Below are 19,261 nucleotides of genomic sequence, written 5' to 3'. Positions count from 1 at the left end.
AATACTGCAGGAGCTGCAGCTCTGGAATCTCCCGGGGTGCTGAGGATGGATCCTGTCAGCATTCCTCGGGTTTTTTGCAGTGCTGGATGTTTTGTTCATGGAGAGGAGGGGGCTGCACTCCCCTAGAGCGTTGGGAAGCTGCAATATATTAAATTAAAGATCCTTGGATGCATCCAGGTGACCCCAATCCCACCCCTGTGCTGCTCAGCTGGAGACATCCTTAGCTGTTAATTAACAAAGTCCTCTTGATTAACGGCAGCAGGAGGTTAATGACCAGGGGCAGCTCCAGGGGAACGTGCACAAACTGGAATCAGCATCCAGGGAAAGGGCTGGGTAAGAGCTGCAGCTCCAGGGCTGGTGGTGCCGGGATCTGCTGCACTTTTTGGGGCAGAAATCGGTGAAATTGGGGTGCAGATGGATTCAGCACCACCAACACCCCATGAAATCTGGAATTAGGGCAGTTGTGAGGATTTTAGGGTCAGTCAAGGGTCATGGTAAAGAAGAACAGCAGGTTTTGGAGCTGGGGCACAAATCCCCCTATCCCAGAACACCCATCCCCAGCCTTGGAGCACCAATCTCTGTCCAGGACCTTTATCCCAAACCCTGGGACCCCCAATCTTCAGGCCAGAACCCCCATCCACATCCCTGTGATTCTCAGGCCAGAATCCCCAGCCCACACCCTCCGTCCCCACCTCCCAAATCCTATTCCAGCCATCCTCCCTCGCCCTCCCTCAGCTCCCCAGATGTGCTGTGGGGTTCAGCACCCCAGATCCCAGAGATGGGAGCTGTGGCAGGACTGCTCCTCGCCCAGCACATCCCAAACCTGCCCCATTCCGTTTTCTGCTCCCCTGGATTTACCCAAACCCAAGGCTGGCTCTCATTTTCTGGGAGAAATTACCCTGGCATAGAACAAACCCTGCTCCTGTGGAACGTGTTACCATCCTTAATGACAGCTCTTTTTCACTTGGCTGTCATGGCCCTAAAATAAAGCTGTGCTTTCCCTCTCCCATAAATCACTGTCCTTATTCCGAATTGGAATGAAATTTAAAATTAAGGCAAAAAAAAAAAAAAAGAAAAAAAATAGAGGACTAAATGTGTTCCCCTCTCCCTTTGCTGGGAGCCAGGCAGGTTGGAGCCAGGTTTAAATTATCCCTGCTGTGTTCAGGCACGTTGTCAGCTGTAAATTTTAGGGGAAACAGCCAAGCTGATACATAAACCTGTTGGTTTTGTCAGGGATGGAGGTAGGTGCTCTCAGATTTATGGCCCATCTCCCCATTCTGGGGTTTTTATGGAAGTTCTGCTACTGAGGGGTGGGTGGGGTGGGGTGGGGGGATTTCCCTTTTTTTTTTTTTTTTTTTTTTTTAACACAGCTTTATGGGATTTAATTTGGGAAGAAGAGGAATTCCTTCTCTCTGAGCCCCCCCAGCATTGTTCGCATCACATTTGCGGATTCTTGGATTTAGGGGGATTCAGGAATTCCTGGATTCAGGATGATCCAAAGGATCACCCACTCCCTTTGCCAGGAAGGGACCCCAAGCCCTCCATCATCACCACCGCCAGGGAGCACAAACCCCACCCGGAATTGGGGGAAATGCGGGAGTTTTTGGTGCAGACGCCGTTGCTACGGCAACAGCCGAGCAACCCCTGCAGCCCTGGAGGCAGGAAAACGCTCCCGGGGATGCGAGATTTGCCGAAAATAGATGATTTTTCCTGCAGGAATCCAGCGAGGAGGGGAGGTCGCGGTCCTTCCAGCGGGGCAGGGCGGGCTGTGCCCACCCAGGGATGCTCAGGCTGAGTCAAGAGGAAAAATTTCGGCTCTTCAGCTTTTCAAAATCCTCATGGAAAGGCTGAGTGCTGCCTCCCCCAGGCAGCCGGGCGGGCTCGTAAATGTCAAGAGCTTTTCCCAGGAAAATCATGCAGGAGGGGGTGGTTGGCTCCTTTTTTCCAGGGGGAATAGGAATTTTGTCCTTAAGCGCCAGTTCCACGTAGTTGAAACACAGCCCAGCGTTTAATAAATAAATAAAAAAAATCAGAGTATGAAGCTCTGGGATGGGGAAGCTGCTCCTGCATCAATGGGATGAGGGGAAGGGGGATCCCAGAATCCAGAGGTGCAGCCAGATGTGCTGACATGGCCATAATATCTTCCAACTGCTCCATTTTGGTGCAATTTAAATGTGTTAAAAAAAAAAAAAAAAAAAAAAAAGCAATTGCGGTACAATAAAAGGGAAAATAAAAAATAAAATATGTAAATTGATACTGGGGAGATTCCCAGGTTTTTTTTTGTGGTGTTTGTGGGGGTGCAGATGTGGGGTCCCCTCCCCTCTCTCCTCCTTATCTGCAGCCCAGGCTCCGAGCGCCGCATGCGATGTCATCCCTTAATTGTTTTATCTGGCGATTAATTGGCTTTGAGGGGTTAATTACTGCCGAGGGGAGGCAGGGAGCTCTGCCCCTTGGGCGGCCGGGGCCTGTCAGAACAAATCAAGGTCTAGGTTGAGGCTCCATCCCTGCTAAAATAAAAAAATAAAATAGGAATTTCACCCACTCCAGATTAGAAATCAGGGATAAATTGCACCCAGCTCTCGCTCTGGTGCCGAGGAAGGTCAGGAATAAATCCTGCAGCGAATCTCCCCCTTCTCAGCACACATCCCATTAAATCTGTCTGTAAGGACACTCTCAAGGTACAGAAGATCCCAAAAAGGAGCAGCTTTGGCGGCGCTGCCATCGCAGAATTGACATTAATGGGATTGAAATACCTGTTAATGGGTTTAAATACAGAAATGGATTAATGGGATTAAAGGGGAGAGGAGCTGTTCTCCCTTTGCTCCCAGAGCCCTTGTCTGGGGTGAGTTGGGAGTGCTCAGGTGGCCCCACAAACACACAGGGAGGCAGAACAGCAACAAAACCTCTCCTTTAATTGCTGGGTTACCCTCGGGGTTTGTTCTGACACGACAACCCCGGGGCTGCCATGAGCCAAGAAGAGTGGGCTCAGCTCCAATCCCACCCCCAGGAATCCCAAAATAACCTCCAGCTGCTTGTCAAGGGAAGAGTTAAAGAGTTAAAAAAGAGTTTAAAAGAGTTTAAAAATGGGGCAGCTGCTCCGTCTGATCGCAATCCCCCACCTCCTTCAAGAAAAACAAGGAGCAGCCCAGCTCTGCTCCGCACACACGTTAGAAAAATAGATTTTTATTGAAATTCTCCTTTTTGCTCCAGGGAGTTTTCTTCTCTCTTGGAAACAGAGACCAAGCAGGGTCTCTGGATTCGAGCTGTGCCTGCATTTCTATCAGGATCAAGAGTTAAAAGCCAACTGGTGAATCTCTAACTCTAGAAAAGGCTGCGTACAATATATGGCTTTTGCACCTACATCCAAGGGGTTTTGCGGGTTGGGAGCTCATTTGGGACCAAGCCAGGATGGGGAGGGTGGCGTGGGATGAGGGGACAGCCAGGGACCACATGCAGCTGTGCACAAAGCCAGCCCGGAAATCGGCACATTCCCGGTGTGTGGGATCCTTTGGTTTGGCTTTGGGGCACCCCCAAAGCTCAGCCCCAGGGTTTGCTCCCCACGGGGGTTGGGTGCAGTGTGGACCCTGCTTTTAGTCCCCCAAACTGCCCCTGGCCCCCCAGAAATGCTCCTGAGGGGATTTTCTGGCTCGTGGGCTCTGAAATGAGGCCTGGATGAGCTCGTGGGGCCCAGCAGCTCCAGGGAAATTTTCCTCCTCTGGAGCTGCATCCACAGGGAAGGGGAGCTTCCCCTGTGGCCACACTGGTGGGGGTCATGGGCCCCCCCAAGGGCTGGAGCAGCAACTTGGCCTGGGGCTGTGGCTGGGGAATTCCAGGGAATTCTCAGAGAGCCACAGGATGGCTCAATGGGCCGCAGGCACCAGGTCTGGGGACATTGCACAGCACAGCTTTGCCATCCCATAACCTCAGACAGGATCCAGGAGAGTGCCACACCCTTGGTCCATCCTCCCTTGGGACGGCTGAAGATTCCATCCAAGGACAAGTGGAATCCTTGCAGGGCTGGGATTTTGGGGACACCCACCCCAAGGAGCTCAGCTCTGGGTACACCAAAGCCTGAGCAGCTCGACGTCCCCAGGAGAGCCTGAGGGGACACAAGCATCCCCCTGCCCTTCCCAGGAGGGCTGGGGCAGCCAGAACAGGAGCAGGGGACCCTGTGGGGAGCAGGGAAGGCACCCATGTCCCCAGGTTGGCCAAAAAAAAGCTCAGCAGTGGCTGGGGACCTGCGGCGGCTCATGCAGGGAGTGACCGACAGCTACAGCAGCACATGGAGGGTTAAAAGAGGAGCCACCCACTGGGTGGAATTAGGCAGAATCTGGGAGGACAGAGCCACCCCTGGGCGCCATCCCCCCGCTGTGGTCACCATCATCTGGGGTAATAATCCTCAGGGACCCCCGAGAGGTTGCGGAGCTTCAGGGCGGCGTCCACGGTGCGGATGTAGCCGCTGATGGCCTTCCTCATCTCGGCCGTGTAGGGGTCATACTCCAGCTTCCTCAGCCCAGAACGCTTGAAGTTTCCATCCTTCTGTCCCTCCACGCACAGCAGCCTGTCCTCACAGGCCGTGACACCCAGCAGGGCCACCATCCTCTGCAGCTGCACGAACAGGTCGCGTTTGAGGTCCTCAAAGTGCACCACCAGCACCTTCTTGCCATAGCGCAGCCAGTCCAGAGTGTGGGTTGCCCACCACGGGGCATAATTAGCCACAAATTCCGGCCATTCTGGGGGAAAAAAAGGAGAAGGGGATGTGTATTGGGGTTTCACCCAATTAGAGAAAATGTTGGAGCCCAGGAGAATCCTCTGGAGGACTCAGGACCCTGGCAGGGGGTTTGGAGACCTTGGCACAGAGTCAAAGACACCCGTGCCTTTGATTTTAACCCATGGAAAAAACTACCAACTCTGTGTGAAGGTGTACAAGCCACAAGGGTTTGAGTAGAATGTTAGTGAATTTATCACAAGGTGAAAGATGTAGAATTTTGGGGGTTTTAGAATGGGGGTTCAGGAGGCAAGATGGAGGAATCTGGTGGGTTCTGTCTTTCTCCTTCTTCTTCTTAGCCTCCATCTTCTGCTGTGATGGTGGCACTTTTGGATTGGTTTAGAGACAGACTGTCTAACATAGGTGATAGGTATTGGAAAATTATTGTAAATAATGTACAGTTTTTAGTACAAAAAGATAACACAGTCTCCAGGATGGTCAATGTGCCACAGACTGACTTGCTAGACAGACCTCAACAGGTCAGAAAAGGAATGTTATGGATAAAAGAAAATAAACAATCTTGAAAACCACAGCTGAAGAATCCTGACTCCTTCTTCGATCTCAGGGCTGGGAAAAAGTGATTTTCTAACACCTCAGGGTCATCTTGACCACAGAGACTCAGAGAAGAAAACTATGCAGATTTGTGAGGAAGGAGGTGCAAAAAAGACACCTAAGCCACGCCCAAAATTCTCCATCTTGGCACCCATACATCACCATATACTAAATCCCCAAATCTAAGTTTTTTCACACACTTCTAACCAACTCCATCCACACCTGTTGTGGTGTGCTGACACACCCATAAACCCAGTGCTATTCATCAATTTTAGAAGCCGTCTCCACAGCCTCAGGTCAAATGCAGTGTTCTCTTGGGGGTCTGTGCCTTTCAGCACAGATAGTTTAAAATTCTCAGCATCCAGGGTTCCAACAGATGTGAGTGGATGTTCCCTGTGTCCTCTCCCATCCCTGCTGGAACATCTCAATTAACCTTCTGGCTAATTGATCCTGCCATTCAAATCAGGTGGTGAGTGGGATGATGAGACGCCGATAATCAGCCGCCTCTCTCCTGGCAGTGCTGCATTAAAGCTCCAGGCATCTCCCTCTTCCTCGAGTCCTCCCCACAAAACCAAGGCCTGATTAACAGCTGGACTGGGTTAAATTCCCTGAGGAATCGTTAACCACAGGATGTGTTCCATTAAACAGATCCAGGACAATTCACCTTGTGTAATCACAGCACATAAAACTTTGCTTTGGAGCCGCTCCAGGGATGTCGTAAAATTAATGCCACGGAACCAAACAGGAGTTTGGCCTCTGCAGGACTGGGAATGGGCTGGGAGAAATGGGAAAACACCCCCTCAGCACTGGGCGTGAGGCTGGAGAGAGGGCCCAGGGATTTTTTTCCCAAATTAGCCCCAAAATTAGTTACTGGGAGAAGAAAATAATATGGAGAGCTGGGCTGCAGGGAAGGCCAGAAATGGGACCCTCATGCTCTGTGTTCAGGGGCCTCTCCAGCTGGGAATGGGGTCCCCAACCATGCAATGGAAAATCTCCATCTTTCCCAGTAGTGGTTAATTTACCTGACAATTAACCCTAATTACTCCACATATCCTCTGGAAAAAAATTGGTGATATATTTGAAGTGCATCCAAACAAGGCTGTGCTGGCATGGTCCCCTCTGGATCTCCCTCCCCTCAGAGACACGAAGGGACAGGCTGGGGAGGAGGTTGGGATTGGGAAAGCTCAGGAGGCTCCCTATGACCCGTGGACAAGGATTGAGAAGGCTCAGGAGGCTCCATGTGGTGCTGGGATACCAATCCTGGCTCTATCCACGAATGGATGGGGAAAAAAATCAACCAACAGTGTGCCACCACAGTGGGGTCAGTGCCAGCCCAGGGATGTTGGTTGAGGAAGTGGGGGACACCACACCCCGCTGGTTTTATGGGATGGGGAGAGCAGGGCTGGGCTGTGCCCAGCACTGTGAGCACATGGAGATAACGAAATCCAGGCACATCCCAGCCACAAGCAGCCAAAGCTCCCCTTAAATAAACTCAGAATTAAGGGTAGCAGATGTTCAATCAAGCTAAACATTTTAACTCTTTCCAATGAAGTCAATCCCACAACAGCAATTTGGAAATTGCTGTAATTAAGCAGCCTCTGGCACGTGCCTGTGCGTGGGAAAGGTGGTGGCTGGGGAGCAGCTGGACACGTGGAAATAACACCTGGAAACCACAGGGATGGGCTGGGGACTGCCACCCCTCCCTGGGGACAGGAGATGCCCATCCTTGCCTGGTCCTGCTGTCCTGCTCCATCCCTTCCCATCTTATCCCACCCAACACAGGAACCTACGACCAAGAGATGATGGTTACACCAGGAGATGGCCCAAAATGGTGGCACAGCCCAAAATTTCCCCCATGCACACCCAACTCCAGCTCTGCTGGGCTTTCCCAACTGTTGGGGAAGGTGAAACAGGAAAGTCTTATAAATATGATTACCTGGCAAAAGATTTTGAGAATATATAGAAACTATAGGCGGGATTGAAATGAAAGCAAGCTTTGAGATACCTCAGTTACTGAACAACTGGAAAACAATGGTGTGGCTGGCTGAAGGTAATCCCCTTTTGATGAAACAATTCCTTCTGCTTGCAGATAGGTCCAGGGGTCAGAGCAGATCCTACTAGCTTGGCAGAAGGGGCCCAAAGAGGAGTTTTTAGGGTTTAAAATATAACACAGTATGGTGATGTAGTGATTCTTATAGGCTGTATGGAAATGCTATAGGATTTGTATATTGTACTAGATTGGTTAGTGAGAATTAGGATATTCAACACAGAAGAAGATTTATTGTATTGTAACGGAACCTGACTCTCTTACACTTTTGATCTCTTATCCTTTTACTCTCTCACCCTCTCATCCTCTCTAGCCCTCTCTTCTCTCAGGCCTGCTCCAGCTGTGGCTGGCAGCTCCCAGCAGGGCCCTGCACCCAGGCCCTTTGCAATAAACCCCAATTTCCAGGACCAGAAGATTTATTGTATTGTAATGGGAACCTTGCTCTCTCATCCTCTTTACCACTCTCTTTATCTCTCTCTCCCTGTCTGGGGCCTGCTCTGAGCTGTGGCCGGCGGCTCCCAGCAGGGCCCTGCACCCAGGCCCATTGCAATAAACCACAAGTTCCTCAACCTGGCTGCAGAGATCTCTTCTCTCCGTCCATCCTGACCCCCCAACGCTCCTACACCCAGAGGATTCCACCTAACCAATTCCCAGAGGATTCCTTGCCCTACCTTTGCCCTTCCAGTGGGCGTGGGCGGCGAAGCCGATGTGTCCCCCGTACTTGCGGTTGAACTCGGCCATCAGGGCCTTGTAGGGGTTGCGGATGAGCAGGATGGCAGAGTCAAAGGACTCGATCTCCTTCTGCCCACTCTCGTGGGTCTTGATGCAGATGGTCCTCCCGCTCCTCCAGTGGTCCCGCTCGCCCTTGAATCCTGCCCGGATAGAGCTGGGATTAATGGGAGTAATGGGGAGATGGGAAAGGGGGTCAGCCTGGGGAAAAGGAGGCTCAGGGGGGGACATTCTGGATCTGCACAAATCCCTGACAGGAGGGGACAGACAGGGGGAGTCGGGCTCTGCTCCCAGGGGAAACCAGACAGGATTAAAGGAAATGGCCTCAAGCTGTGCTGGGAAGGTTTAGATGAGATATGAGGGAAAATATCCCCACCCAAAAGGTGATCAATCCTTGGCACAGCTGCCCAGGGCAGTGATGGAGCTCCCATCCCTGGAGGGATTTAAAAGCCTTGTGGATGTGGCACTTGGGGACGTGGAGGCCTTGGCAGAGCTGGGGGAACAGTGGGATTCAGCCTCAGAAGGCTTTTCCAACCCAAAGGATCCCACGGTTCCATGAAAGGGAACATCACAGGGATATCAGGTTGCAAAATCCAGTTGGATGATGAAAGCAGCTGGGGCGTGAAGGAGGATTTGCATCCCTCTCCCAGATGGAAATAATTTATTTTCCCATGTTATGAGTCTCATAAAATTGATGAGTGGGTGGCTCACAGGAACAGAGGCCTCTCAGGGTGACATCTCCCTGGCCACACTCGGCTCTTGTGCCTGTTCTGAGGGGTCAAGGGCAGATTTAATGGCTATAACCTCCCTGAGCACAGCTGAAACTCTCCCAGAAATCACAGAATAATGAGGTTGGAAGAGACCTCTAATAAATAAAGAAAGGGAAACCCTTGTGCCTGTGGGGCAGGGGATCAGCCCAAGGTGGGGGTGATGCCATGGGGGGGTTCAGAGAGGGGACCCTGCACTGAGCACGGGGCTGAGCCAGCATCAATCCCAGCCCCTGGAAGGCACCTGGAGTGGGGGATAAGCTGGAAGGAGCTGTATTCCATCAATTAGAGAGGTGTAATTGGCTCTCAGCAGTGGATAAATCTGCTGGTTGCCTGGATACCTCCTGGCCCCTCCGACAGGGAACGAACACGGAGCCCACGCTCGTGTGGCTCAGCAAAACCCAGCCAAGGCTTTTCCCACTGCTGCTGCCTTCCCTGGGATGCTGCTGCACCCTGGGGGCTGGGATATTGCTCCCTCACTGAGCATCGCCCGCCTGCAAGGCTGGATTTGGCAGGAATTGGGAGGGAATGTCAGGAAAATGGGGATTTAGGGAATAACCTGGGTACAGACTTCACCAACATGGCACAGGCATAGATCCCAGCTCCACCACAGCTGAGGAGGAGGGAAATTTCCTCTCAAAGCCACAAAAAATGAAGGAATAACAGGGGAAATCTTCAATGTCTCCAGATAAAATTGTCATGAGTGGTTCTAAATTGAGGGAGCTGGAAATGGGGCGGGTTATTAGAACCAGAATCCCCAAATGCTTTGGGGTGGAGGGGATCTTACAGCTCATCTCATTCCCACCTCCTTGAAAAGGAACATCTTCCACTACCCCGGCTTGCTCCAAGCCCTGTCCAGCCTGGCCTTGGACACTCCCAGGGGTGGAGCAGCCACAGCTTTTCTGGGCAACCCCTGCCAGGACCTCCCCACCCTCCCAGGCAGGAATTCCCTCACCAGGACGCTCCAGCCCAAACCACCCCACGGAGCAGCAGCGCTCACACCCAGCCCTGCTCCGCCCTTCCTGCAGCCCCTGGGATGCCACCAGGGCTGTCCCCAGCTGGGGTGGCACCCCAGGAGTGCCCTCCCCTCACCTTTGTTGTACAGGGAGCCATCAAAGTAGTAGCTGCCGGTGTAGAAGCCGGTGGCCAACTCGATCAGGTGCCGGGCCCAGGTGTTCCCAGCTCCAGGAAAACTGGCCAGGGCCACCAACTGCTTGGCACGGCTGGGCAGGAACCTCCTGTCCATGCAGCGGTTGTCTGCAGGGAGACACGTCAGGAATGTGTCATGGAAAGCTGCTGGTCCCACTGGGATGTCTGAGGAAACGCTGCCTCTCCCGGGAAAACGCTGGGGAAGGGGCTGGGCAGGGAAAAGGGGCCTTGCCTAAGGCTTAGAGAGACTTCCCAAAGGATTCTGGGCATCTCAAAGAGCCCTAAACACTCAAAAAGTCCTAAGAGGATTTTTCCCAAGTTCCCAATGGCAAGTTCTCTGCCATTCCCAGCTGCGTGCTTAGGGAAGAGTGACTAACAGGGATTCCTGTGCCAAGAAACACTCCTGCTTTTTCAATGAATCAATGGAACAGCATTTCCAGCACAGCCCCAAACACCAAAGGATCGTTGTCTGACAAGACAGACCCAAAACCACCCGAATTTGAGTCCTCACTTGCTCCCTTCAGCCTTTTCCTCTCCCGGGAATAGTTTTCCTTTCTCCCAGTGCTTCCCTGGCTCACTGCTCTCTCAGGAATGTTCTGCCTTTTGCCACCCCACATTTCTCCCTGGAGCTTGTCTGGATAGCAGACTCCCATGAGAACACAGAGAGGTGGGAAAACCCTGGGAAGGAGGAATCCTGCCAGAGGCAGAATCTGCTGTGCCCTGCAGCTGAGCCAGGCACCAACCTCAGCTCACCAGGGGAATTAAAACCCGCTCATTTTTAACGGGATCCTCACACTGAGGTTGTTGGCAATGATTAGGATGAGTGTTGCAATTAAGGAAAATAGTAAGTAAGTGAAGAATTTTGTGATGTAAGGGTCTGAGGCAAATCATGTTGCAAATTGTATAATAGATCATGACACAAACAGAGCCATAGGGAAGAAGGTGAGTGAGTAGAAGTCTCCCTTCTGTCACAAACATCTTTTATGAAAATCTTTTCCTCAAGATTTTTTCTCCTGAGAAGCTGAGAGGCCTCAGGAACAAAATTTAAACAATGATTATCTGCTGCTGTGGAATGCAACAGGTGGATCTTTGATTGGTCTCATGTGGTTGTTTCTAATTAATGGCCAATCACAGTCAGCCTTTATTATCATTACCTTATTTTTCTATTCTTAGCCAGCCTTCTGACGAAATCCTTTCTTCTATTCTTTTAGTATAGTTTTAAAATAATATATATCATAAAATAATAAATCAGCCTTCTGAAACATGGAGTCAGATCCTCGTCTCTTCCCTCATCCTCAGACCCCTATGAACACACTCACACCCTTTTACTCACTCAAAATTCCCATCATTTTTAATCCGATGGGAATTTTGAAGTTTATAATGAATTTCCATCCTCAGAAGGAGAATAAAAACTCATTTTTTTGGGGGGGAAAAGGTCGGGGGAGAAGCTCACCCTGCACTTGTGTCTGGTAGACCAGCAGGAAGTCGGCGGAGCCGCAGCTCTCGAACTCCTCGGCGGCGCATTTGTGGGCGCAGAGCTGCTCGTCCTCGCGCTCGTGCAGCGGGAACAGCGTGCTGGGGAAGCCGCAGCGGCACGTGGTGCCCGCCAGCGCTGCCAGCGGGAATTCCTGCCGGGATGGGCACAGGGAACGGCGCTGGCACCGCCCCCCAGCCGTGGCAGAGCCTTCGCGCCCCCGCGCTCGTCCTCGCTGGGCAGGGCGGGGTGGTTTGTAACAGCCTTCCAGAACGTTCCAGCATCGTTCCAATTCCAGCATCATTCCAATTCCAGCATCATTCCAGAACATTCCACAATCATTCCAGAACATTCCAACATAATTCCAGAACATTCCAACACCCTTCCAGACCATTCCAGCATCATTCCAATTCCAACATCTTTCCAGACCATTCCAGCATCCTTCCAGAACATCTCAGCATCATTCCAAACCATTTCCAGCCTCCTTCCAATCCCAGCACTGTTCCAGACCATTTCCAGCATCCTCCCAATCCCAGCATCATTCCAGAACATTCCAGCACCATTCCAGACCATTTCCAGCATCCTTCCAGCATCCTTTCATTTCCAGCGTCATTCTAGACCACTCCTACATTCTCCCAACTCCAGCATCTTTACACCTTGTTTCCAACTTCCTTCCATCCATTTCCAGCATTCTCCCAGACCATTCCACCATCATTCCAATTCCAGCATCCTTCCAGACAATTCTAGCGTTGTTCTAGCCCATTCCATCCCATTCCAGCCTCCTTCCAACCCTTTCCAGCATTCTTCCAATTCCAGCATCTTCCGCCTTATTTCCAGCATCCTTCCAACCTATTTCAAGCATCATTCCAGACCATTTCCAGCATCCACCCTCCATCAGTTCCCACTGCCAACTTTTCCCCTCCTTTTTGGAGGCACCACGCCCCAGGATGAGACCCCTGGACCAGAGCAGGACCCCATGGTGGCTCCTGTAAATGTCCCTTCCAACCTAAACTCCAATTCTGCGATGCTCATTCCCAAACTTTCCCAGGGCTGCTGCTGACTTCACTCCCTCCTGTGGCAGGGACACAAATCCATTTATCCCTTTCTTGGATACACAAAAATGATATCCCTAAACCAGGTCCAGATCTCCCAAGTGTGACTCTGATGATGGTGATGGAAACAAAGATGAAGAAGAGGGGTTTATCCCAGTACCTTCTCTGTGCAGAAATCCACACATTTATCCACAGACATGTTGAGCATGAGCTGGCTGGCAGGCAGGGCGATGGAGACGTTTTCCGGCCGGCGGAAGCACCCCCGGAATATCGCGCTTCCATCTGGGAGAGAGAGACAGAGAGAGGCCCCAGTGACACTCCAAAAATGCCACTGCTGCCATTCTGTGTGGCACGGCGTTCCCAACTGCTCCAGCGGCTCCAGCAGTGCAGCCACAACCAGAGCAAAACACTGGTAACAAAATCAGGGATAATTTTTTTTCCTGGCTGTATTTATCAGCTCCGTGATCCCAGGGATGGAGCAGGGCCAGGTTTGGTCAGGTCTGGAATCCCACCCTTGGTCCTGGATACCGTCAGCCCCTGGTGCATTCCTGGTTGTTGCCATCCCCTTTCCCATTCCTTGGACATGAGGAAAGGTGAGCAGGGAATGTGGGTAATTATAATTGGGAGCCAAACAAGGGAGCACTCTCAGCTCTGTCTGGAATTCCCACACATCCTGCATCCTGCAGCACACACAGGAGACACTGGCGGTCCTGTTTGTCCATGGGGAAAGAAATCTCCACCCAAAATCTCCCAAAATTCCCTGAATCCCCGCAGGAATCCTTGGGGCTCCTCATTCCACCCAACCCCAGCCAGCAGCATCCCCACAAGGAGACTCCTGATGTTTGCAGCAGCAAAACTACCCCGGACTCAAGAACCACTCTCCAAAAACCTCCATGGAGCCACGACCTGGCTCGGGAATGCCAGGATCACCCCTCCAGCACCAAGATAAGTCCCCCCCATCCCAGAGCTGAGCTGGGGTCAGCCCCCACTTACACCTGCGTGCGGACTCCTGGGCCAGCTCCAGGCGGTAGATGGAGAGCCGGTTGATGCCGCCGCAGGTGTTGCTCCGCTCCCCCTTGCACTCCATGTTGCACTCGGACTCGCTGGCGTTGGAGGCCTGGATCTTGTGCCCGCAGTAGCACTCGGCCCCGAATTCCAGCCCCGCGTACAGGTACCCCCTGCCCAGGGGAAACGGGGTCTCAGCACATCCCCCCCGGCTCCAGGGGGTGTGGAAGGAGCATTGCTGCTCATCTGGGATCAGCAGTGCATCCCAGGGATTCATGCTTTGGTTAATGATCCTTTTAGGGCAATTCCAACTGAAAATATCCTATCCTATCCTATCCTATCCTATCCTATCCTATCCTATCCTATCCTATCCTATCCTATCCTATCCTATCCTATCCTATCCTATCCTATCCTATCCCATCCTGTCCTGTCCTATCCTATCCCATCCCATCCTTTCCATTATTCCATCCCAATCTGCAATTCTTTCATATCCTATCCTTATCTATCCTTATTCTTTTCTAGTCTGTTCTATCCTATTGCTCCACTCCATTCCATTCTATCCTATCCCATCCTACCTCCTATCCTACCCATATCCTAATCTATTATATAATATAATTTAATTCCATTTCTATCCTATCCTATCCTATCCTATCCTATCCTATCCTATCCTATCCTATCCTATCCTATCCTATCCTATCCTATCCTATCCTATCCTATCCTATCCTATCCTATCCTATCCTATCCTATCCTATCCTATCCCATCCCATCCCATCCCATCCCATCCCATCCCATCCCATCCCATCCCATCCCATCCCATCCCATTCATTCCATTCCATTCCATGGAGCATTCCTGTTTATGGCCAGTGCTGGGATCAGCAGTGCCTCCCAGGCATTTGGTTTTGGGCTAATGATTCTTTTAGGGCACTTCCAACTGCAAACATGAGATCCTATCCTATCCTAATCCTATCCTATCCATTATTCCATCTCATTCTGCAATCCTTTCCTATCCTATCCTTATTTTTTCTAGTCTGTTCTATCCTATTACTCCACTCCATTCCATCCTATCTTATCCTACCTCCTATCCTACCCTATTTTCCTATCATATCCTAGTCCGTTATATAATATCATATAATTTAATTCCATCCTATCCTATCCTATCCTGTCCCGTCCCGTCCCGTCCCATCCCATCCCATCCTTTCCATTATTCCATCCCATTCTGCAATTCTGTCCTATCCTATTCTTATTTTTTCTAGTCTATTCTCTCCTATTACTCCACTCCATTCCATCCTATCCTATTTTCCTATCACATCCTAATCCATCATATAATATCATATAATTTAATTCCATTTCATCCTATCCTATCCTACCCATTATTCCATCCCATTCTGCAATTCTTTCCTATCCTATCCTTATATTTTCCTGGTCTGTTCTATCCTATTATTCCATTCCATCCTGTCCCATCCTACCCTATTTTCCTATCATATCCTAATCCATGATATGATATGATATATGATATAATATGATATGATATGATATGATATGATATGATATGATATGATATGATATTCCATTTCTATCCTATCCCATCCCATCCCATCCCATCCCAACAGACCGATGGAGCCATTGCACAGGGATTGATGGAGATGGTGGGAAAGGATTGATGGAGCTGGTGGGCAGGAATCGAGAGGGACAGTGTGCAGGGATTCATGGAGATGGTGGGAAAGATTGATGGAGCTGGTGGGCAGGAATTGAGAGGGACAGTGTGCAAGGATTCATGGAGATGGTGGGAAAGATTGATGGAGCTGGTGGGCAGGAATCGAGAGGGACAGTGTGCAAGGATTGATGGAGATGGTGGGAAAGGGTTGCTGGAGCTGGTGGGCAGGAATTGAGAGGGACAGTGTGCAGGGATTGATGGAGATGGTGGGAAAGGGTTGCTGGAGCTGGTGTGCAGGGGTTGATGGAATGTGCAGGGGTTCGTGGAGGCCCTGTCCCCGTCCCCACCTCTCGGCACAGTTGTCCTGGCAGCGGAACACCGTCATCTTCTTGTAGTCGAAGAAGGACATCCCGCGCAGGGTCCTCTGCCGGGTGTTGTCCTCGTAGCAGCCGACGTACCGGGCTGGGGACACACAGGGGACAGGGTCACAACCCTCTGAGCCCACCTCCCTTGGTTTATCCCTAAGTAGGGATGTGCAGCAGCATTCCCTGGTTGTTTGGTTTGGAAACTCCGGGTCCAAACCAGGCAGGGACACCTTCCACTGTCCCAGGGTGCTCCAAGCCCTGTCCAGCCTGGCCTTGGACACTGCCAGACTCTCCAGGCACCCTGTGCCAGAGCCTGTCCATCCTCACAGGAAGGAATTTCTTTCACTGTGCCTCTCCAATTCCAAGCCACACTCTGGGATAACACTTCTCACCTCCTCCCTGCTTTCCACACCTCCGTGGGGTCCCTGAGCCAGCTCACCCCATCCATGGTGTGCCCCAAGCACAGATCCCCCATCCCCAATTATTCCAGCACAGCACAGACCCCACCAGTGCTGGGGCCTCCTTCCCAAGCCAGCCTGGAGGCCAAAGAGGAGGAAGATGGAGAGAAATGTGCCAGATAACTCCAACCAGCAGAGCCATCACTCCCAGTTACTCCACACAGCATTCCCACAGGGATGAGCAGGTCCTGGCAGGTCAGAGGGTTCCAGTGGGTGTGGGATGGCTCCAGACACTTGCACGGAGCCAGTGACTGATGTGCATTACCTTCAACCCAGTGCTCCTGGCATATGCGTGCTGCCACTTATTGGGAAGCCAGCTGGAATAATTAGGGACAGACAAGGACACAAGAGGAGGGGGAGAGTGGGACTGGCAGTTTGCAGGGAGAGCTGGACCTCTCCAGGAGGAATTCTGGAGCCTGCTGGAAACACAGCTGTGAACAGACACACACATCCACCCAGTGATTGTCACTAAATTCCCCAAGCACCCCATTTTTCCCAGAGCTGGGGATACAGGGATGGTTCCAGCTCCCTGCCTGGGGTGGCTGCTCCCTCCATCCTCATGGAATTGCTTGGTTGTGTGTCAGAGGTGGGAATGGCTGGACTTGTCCAGGAAGGCACCAGAGATGGATGTGGCTGAGGGTTGGGGTCTGTTCCTGCCTAAAAATCCTCCTGGATGGAGGCAGGAGAGGCCCCTTCCCACAGGGATTTGCATGGGCAGACAGGGCTGTTCCCCACCCACACCTTCACCTGACACTGCTGGGAGAGGGAGGAAGAGGAAGAGGAGGAAGAGGGAGCTGCACATCACTCCCTAAACCTGATTTTTGGAGCAGTATTCCCTCTGGAATGATTTCATGTGGCAACCACCTCGTTAAGCTGTCCCCACTTAATTACCAGCACCATTAAATCCACCTGTTCCTGCCAGATATCCCAGGGCTCCAGAGGAGCAGGGAAGCGAGGGGGGAGCTCTGCCAGCCACACCAGGAACACCGGGCACGTGGGATTTCTCAAGATGCTGCATTTCTCTCCACACCATCCCACTCAGGAGCTGCCAAGATGCTCCAAGGGGAAAATGATATTCCCAGAGCAGCTGGGAGCAGATAAACCCAGGAATCCCAAGGCCAGCATTCCCACCCCTGCTGGCAGAGCTGGATGAGGTTAATCTTGGAGCACACGGGACATATGGCCTGGGACATGGGCACTGCTTGGGGTCTTTATAAGGACAGACAGCCTGGCCTCAGGGACCTTCTGCTGAGGCTGCACGGCAGTCAGTTTGCATTAAGAGAGACACCAAAACACCCCAGAGACCCCTCAGAGAGGGGTCACAATGGGGGAACCCCTCCAGCTCCTTTTAGCAGGACAAAATCCTGTGAGCATCACTTTTCCTGGACCAAGCATCATTCCTGGAATGAACAAACCACATCCTGCTGGAGGAGGAGGAGGAGGAGGAGGAGGAGGAGGAGGAGGAGGAGGAGCCCTCGATGCCCTGGGAGCAGCCCAGGTTGGGGGGATCAAGCCTGGACCCCTGGGAAAGCCCCAGTTTGCTCTGGGGTTGGGCGTTTCACCCAAATCCCACAGAATACACAGTTTTGGCTGCCTTCGGGATAAATAAATGTAATTTTAAAAATCAGTGGGAATTATTCCATTTTTTCATCCTTGATCGTTAATAATGGACCCACTTGACAAGACCCCAGCCAGGCAGGGATCTCCTGGCTCCAGAGGCCACAGCCCAGCCCTGTGTGCACTTCCATGGGAATCACAGCCAGCCCCTGCCTCAACACAACACCCACACAAACCTGGATTTTGGGTTGATTCAGGCCAACAGAATGAAAACTGAATTTGGCCCCTGGCAGAGCCAAAGGGTGGGAGGAAGATGGGGCACAGCATCCCCCCAAAATCACCTGTAACAGCAAAGGGGGGGCTCAGAACTCGGTGATGCACCGGGGGGAAAGAGTGAAGATGGAACAATAAAAGCACATTATTGGCACTTGGGGAGGGAGGAGAGGAAAGAGGGAAGAAGGAGGGAGAAGATCCTTCTGGAAACATTCTTTGGACTGATGTTCTCCAGAGTGGGATGCTGCTCCCCAGAGCATCCCCGAGGGATGGGGGAAGAAAACCTTGGCGCTCCAGTACCGCATGCATGGCGTTTATGGATTAATAAATAAATAAATATACATTTCCTGGGAGGGATTGTGGTCCTGCCTAGCTCAGACACCACTTCCCCAACTCGTGATGCCCCCATGGAGAGGCAAAAAGCAGGGACACCCCTTTGCCACACGTCCCCTTCCCTCACCTCTGTCCTCCTCCTTGTCGCGGCCGCTCCTGCCCCGCACCGTCCGGCTCCTGGTGCCGCCGTTTTCCCGGGGTTTCCCCCTGTCCGACGGCTCCTTGGAGGTGCTTTTGAACCATGGCCCGTGTCGTCGGGCCCCCGCCGGCATCGTGGCCGCCGCCTTGAAGCCGCGGCTGAGCTGCATCACCCCCAGGTAGGGCAGCCCCGGCCCCTCTGCGGCCGCGGGGCTCCGAGGGCTCCCCGGCACCCGGGGCTCCCCGGAGAAACCGGAGTGCAGGAACACCAAGCTGCCCGCCGCCAGGTACAGCGCCAGCAGAGTGAAGAAACGCACGGGTCTGCGCCGAAAATAGCGCTGGAGTTTCAGCAAAAGCTTGGCCATAGCGTCTTCATCCCTTCCCCGGCAGCCGGCGCCGCGGGGATGATGCTCTGCGGCTCCGGGGATGCTCTGAGCGTGGGGATTATCCCGCCTGGCTTGGAGGGGAAGCCCAGCGAGCAAATGGGGTGAGAGCTGCAGGGCGAGGTCGTGCAGAGCTGCTGCCCGACCCTAAAAAAGTCTTGGAGCGCTGGGGAAGGTGGATTTTGTCACCCCGTGGTTCCAGCGCTGGCTGTCACCTCCAGCCCCCGGTTTATTCTCCTGCCCGGCTGTGCCCCGGGGACCGCGCTGATGGAGGGATCATGTTAAGGGAATCGAGGTTTGAAGGTGATTTGAAAGCCGATCGGCTGCCGCAGCTCCTCGCTCCCGGCGGCAGCGGCTCCGTCAGGCATCGCTGGGGTGGGAACGGCCCCGCTGCCCGCTCAGACAAAGGATGGAAGGTGCCTGGACGCGCCTGGAGCCTGGAATGCTGCCCGGCACCCTTTGTGTAAGGAAACCCCTTTCAGCTCACTCCCAGGGCAAGAAATCTCCACCTGCAAGTCAGAGAGAGAGGCACACTCAGGAGAGCGCCCCAGGATGGT

The 19,261-nt window shown here is 52.4% G+C and overlaps 1 protein-coding gene across 1 annotated transcript; it reads right to left on the bottom strand.

Moving 5' to 3' along the window:
* Positions 1-3,167: 3,167 nt before the first annotated feature.
* WSCD2 (WSC domain containing 2) lies at positions 3,168-18,851 on the bottom strand. Its single transcript, XM_058037050.1, has 8 exons — positions 18,311-18,851; positions 15,545-15,659; positions 13,532-13,716; positions 12,699-12,820; positions 11,466-11,640; positions 9,956-10,120; positions 8,039-8,239; positions 3,168-4,733 (listed from the first exon to the last, which is right to left on the bottom strand). The coding sequence occupies exons 1-8, from the start codon at positions 18,684-18,686 to the stop codon at positions 4,381-4,383; spliced, it is 1,692 nt and encodes a 563-aa protein (XP_057893033.1). The 5' UTR covers positions 18,687-18,851; the 3' UTR covers positions 3,168-4,380.
* Between the last annotated feature and the right edge of the window lie 410 nt (positions 18,852-19,261).

The sequence above is a fragment of the Melospiza georgiana genome, chromosome 18 (assembly GCF_028018845.1).
Source record: "Melospiza georgiana isolate bMelGeo1 chromosome 18, bMelGeo1.pri, whole genome shotgun sequence".
Taxonomy (NCBI): domain Eukaryota; kingdom Metazoa; phylum Chordata; class Aves; order Passeriformes; family Passerellidae; genus Melospiza; species Melospiza georgiana.
This window is presented reverse-complemented; position numbering and strand designations above follow the sequence as displayed.